Raw genomic sequence first — 3,693 nt, 5'->3', positions numbered from 1 at the left:
GGTCACTGAACTCCTTCCACTGTGAAGGATTGCCATCAAAAGGCTTGATATCCAGTCTCTTCACCTGATCGTGGTGTTGAAGACTCAGTGGTGTACTGGGTGGCTGAGCTTTCTTAGCTAGTTGACCCCTCAACCTGCTGATGAGCCTGACGCACTGCTTTCTGGTGGTGGCTGCCTGCTCCAATACCCCGTTCGCGAGATACGGGTGATCGTATGAAATGGACTCNCAGTGAAGTGAAGAGGTCACTGAACTCCTTCCACTGTGAAGGATTGCCATCAAAAGGCTTGATATCCAGTCTCTTCACCTGATCGTGGTGTTGAAGACTCAGTGGTGTACTGGGTGGCTGAGCTTTCTTAGCTAGTTGACCCCTCAACCTGCTGATGAGCCTGACGCACTGCTTTCTGGTGGTGGCTGCCTGCTCCAATACCCCGTTCGCGAGATACGGGTGATCGTATGAAATGGACTCGATCAGGCTCCCCTGGATGGTGAGTAATTCTGCCCATTCGGAATCCAGGATCCTATCGTGGCCGTCCAAATCCTCGGAGGTGACATCCTCGTCGGTCATGATGACCTTGGTGAGTTCCTGATAAACCTCCGTAATACTGTCCACCCTGAGCTGTATCTGCCTCAGTTGGATGAGTTGATGCACTGTGAGACCATCCTCTGGAACTTGAATAATCTCGGAGTACCTCTGCTTGACATCCGAAATTAATTTGTCCCCTTGATTGAGTGTATCTCCATCAGGGGCATTGATGATGACCTTCGGAATTCCAGGTGGTGAGTTTACTGCGCTCGTGGATGGGTTAATTTCCTCCTTACTGTCCTGCAATTCTTGTTCAATTACTGTTTCGGAGCCTGACATGGTGATGTACTGTTTTGTTTACAACCTGTCAGATCCCTTGGTAAATGAGTACGAGAGTTTCTACTTTACCGACCGCCTGCGGTTTACCACTCGGTGAGTTGCTGTGCTGCGTCGGTAACTGGTCGCTGGACCCGCGCTGTGACTGTTCGGCAACACTCGGTGATTCTCGCTGACTCTCGACTCTACGGCACGTTGAGGCACTGGAGGACAATGGTGTTTATACTTCTATTGTCCGGAGAATATAAACACTGGCACAAACACGTCTGAATTTGTCCGTTGAGTTTCTGATGTGAACCCCGAATGTCCGCGTGGGTTTTTCACTGCACTGGATAATTTCACACTACCGATTCCCGAATCCGGCTCGAAGGACCATGTGTTTGAAGGGAAAACTGAATTTAGGGCGGATTGGGAAAGGGGTAGTGGAAATGCTGCTGAAAAACGAACGCACTGAGTCTATAAAAAATATACTGATTTATTCGGTGGAATCGAACCACCTTAGCGTCACTTGTTACACTCTGTTAATTGTCACTGAAATTAATTCAAACTGTTCTGAATTTAACACTGGAGATTTTCTGAATAATATACTGAATAATGGGAGACTGTACTGAGAATTTTAATAGGAGATGAACTGAGCAAACGAAATGTCTCGAACGGGTGATGTACTGACGCTGTTCGGACAACCGAAAGTAGCTTTAGAAAAACGATTTACTGCTCAACTCATTTGCTACGACTCTCTACGACTGACTGACTCTGAGATTCGGTGATTGACGAGGCCTGACCGTTGACCCGAGGTTTCCCGCAGATTTTCGTAAGTGGCCGATCTGTGGTCAACCGTTGATCTACTGAATTTTAACTGCGCTTCAAACAAGGTGTGTTTGAGATTGAAGCTAAATTGAGATGCCGGTTGGGGAAAAGTGGAATTGTGGAAGGAGGTGGAAAATTAAAACACGCGGAATTATAAAACCACACTGTTGATGTACTTTATTGTGGAATAACCGACGCGTCTTTATAAATTAAAAATGTTACACTATTGAGTTGCTCGACAAAGTCAATTAAATGATGATTTAAAAATGCACTGCACTTGAGATTCTCTCGATATTGAACTTGATGATTGACTCAAAATAATTGATAATTAACTCGGAATTAATTAATAGTAGAATTGAATTGAATAGAGACGCTATACAAAGCGCTAGACTCAAATGTATCGCGTTGATGTACTCCGGTGATGTACTCGATTGAGCGGTTACGGCGATACAGTACTGTGATTAGAGTGACTCTCTCGGTGGCTAGAGCGAAGCTACTGACTTTTCCGGCGATTTTCTTCGTAGCTGACCGTGACCCCGAAGGGTCCTGAAGTTTCTCGAGATTTTCGTTGAGCCCGTTGACCGTTTGATTAGTTTGAATATCTGAATTTCAAACATCCCGGGGGCCATTCATCATCAGGGATGATGAATTGTGCGTTGAATTTCTCCGCTGCTTAGTTTGCTGGTTACTCGTTGATTGGCTCTGGATCGTCTTCTCGAGAGTTTTCTTCTCCTGATTGTTCGATAGATTTCTTCTCCTGATTACTCATGTACTGGTGATAATTTAGGGCTGATTGCTGATGTACTGTTGATAATCTAGGGCTGATTGCTGATGTACTGTTGATAATTTTGGGCTGGAGTCATTTAATACGACTCACAGCTCGAAGTGATGATATTTCCCAGGGCCTGTTCTGCGGTAGATAGGATGCTGGAGAGGCTTCTGGAAATTCTGATGCTTTCTTGATTTCTGGTTTATCCTGTGTCTCACAGTTGATACAGACAAAACATTAACATTGATCATCTGTGGAGATAGCCTCTGAATTTTGTATGCATTTGATTGCATTGAATTTGTATACTTTCTGGTCCCTGAACTTTTGGTGATGCTCGATCAGCTGCTCGTTGAAGGTTCCCTTACGGCCGTTGGGGAAACCCTCGGTGAACAATCTATGCAACTACAATACCTGATGGTATTTCATAATTGCTGTGCGTTGGCGTGATTGACCTGGAGTTTAAGCAGGCCTCAATCTGGGTCAGGATACTGTTGAGTTCCTCGTAGGTGAATGTCGATGACCCAAGTACTCCTTTGCGGTGATACTTAGTAGATTTAACAGCTGCTTCCCACTTTCCTCTGAAATGGGGTGCTCTCGGTGGTGAGAAGTTCCAATGAGTCCCATTTGTGGCGAGGGCAGCTTGGATCTGTTGATTCTCTCTGGACTCTTGATTGTACAGCTTGTTGAGTATTCCTGAGGCTCCAACGAACGTAGTGGCGTTGTTGCTGTACATAACCTCGGGGATACCTCTCTTTTTGGTGAATCTCTCATAAGCTCCGATGAAAGCCTCTGTTGTTTGCCTGGAAACGAGCTCTAAATGGACTGCTGATGTACTGAAACACACAAATACTGTGACATGAACAATAGATAGTTGGGCATTTGTGGATCGCCATTTGAGAATGGGGAAGGAACCGGCATAGTCCCCTCCCATGTGGAGAAAAGCTCGTGCAGGTGATCTTCTTACAGCAGGCAGTTGGCCCATTAGGTGCTGGGCCTGTCTTCTTCGGTGTCTAATGCGGATAGGACAGCGTAGGATTTATGCGCTCACTGTGCCTCTCCCACCGATGATCCAATACTTCTGGCGAGTATAGGCTAAGATGAGTTGAGTCCCTCCATGGAGAGCTCTTTGGTGAGCTTCTTCGATGACCAATCGTTGTGAGACGAGACTGATGAGAATGAATAATTGGATGAATTTCGTCACGGGCTAATTGAGAATTCTTGAGGCGGCCACCTAGCCTAATGATGCTCTCATTGTCT

At 45.8% G+C, this 3,693-nt stretch overlaps 1 protein-coding gene across 1 annotated transcript; it reads right to left on the bottom strand.

Moving 5' to 3' along the window:
• Nucleotides 1-2,830: 2,830 nt before the first annotated feature.
• Nucleotides 2,831-3,418, bottom strand: LOC107047363. Its single transcript, XM_015270129.1, has one exon. The coding sequence runs from the start codon at nt 3,416-3,418 to the stop codon at nt 2,831-2,833; it is 588 nt and encodes a 195-aa protein (XP_015125615.1).
• Nucleotides 3,419-3,693: the final 275 nt, after the last annotated feature.

The sequence above is a fragment of the Diachasma alloeum genome, unplaced genomic scaffold, assembly GCF_001412515.2.
Source record: "Diachasma alloeum isolate Michigan unplaced genomic scaffold, Dall2.0 Dall_scaffold_46215, whole genome shotgun sequence".
Lineage (NCBI taxonomy): Eukaryota > Metazoa > Arthropoda > Insecta > Hymenoptera > Braconidae > Diachasma > Diachasma alloeum.
This window is presented reverse-complemented; position numbering and strand designations above follow the sequence as displayed.

Coding starts and splice junctions, on each gene's coding strand:
- LOC107047363 (XM_015270129.1), bottom strand. CDS start 3,418: ATGGGCCAACTGCCTGCTGTAAGAAGATCACCTGCACGAGCTTTTCTC.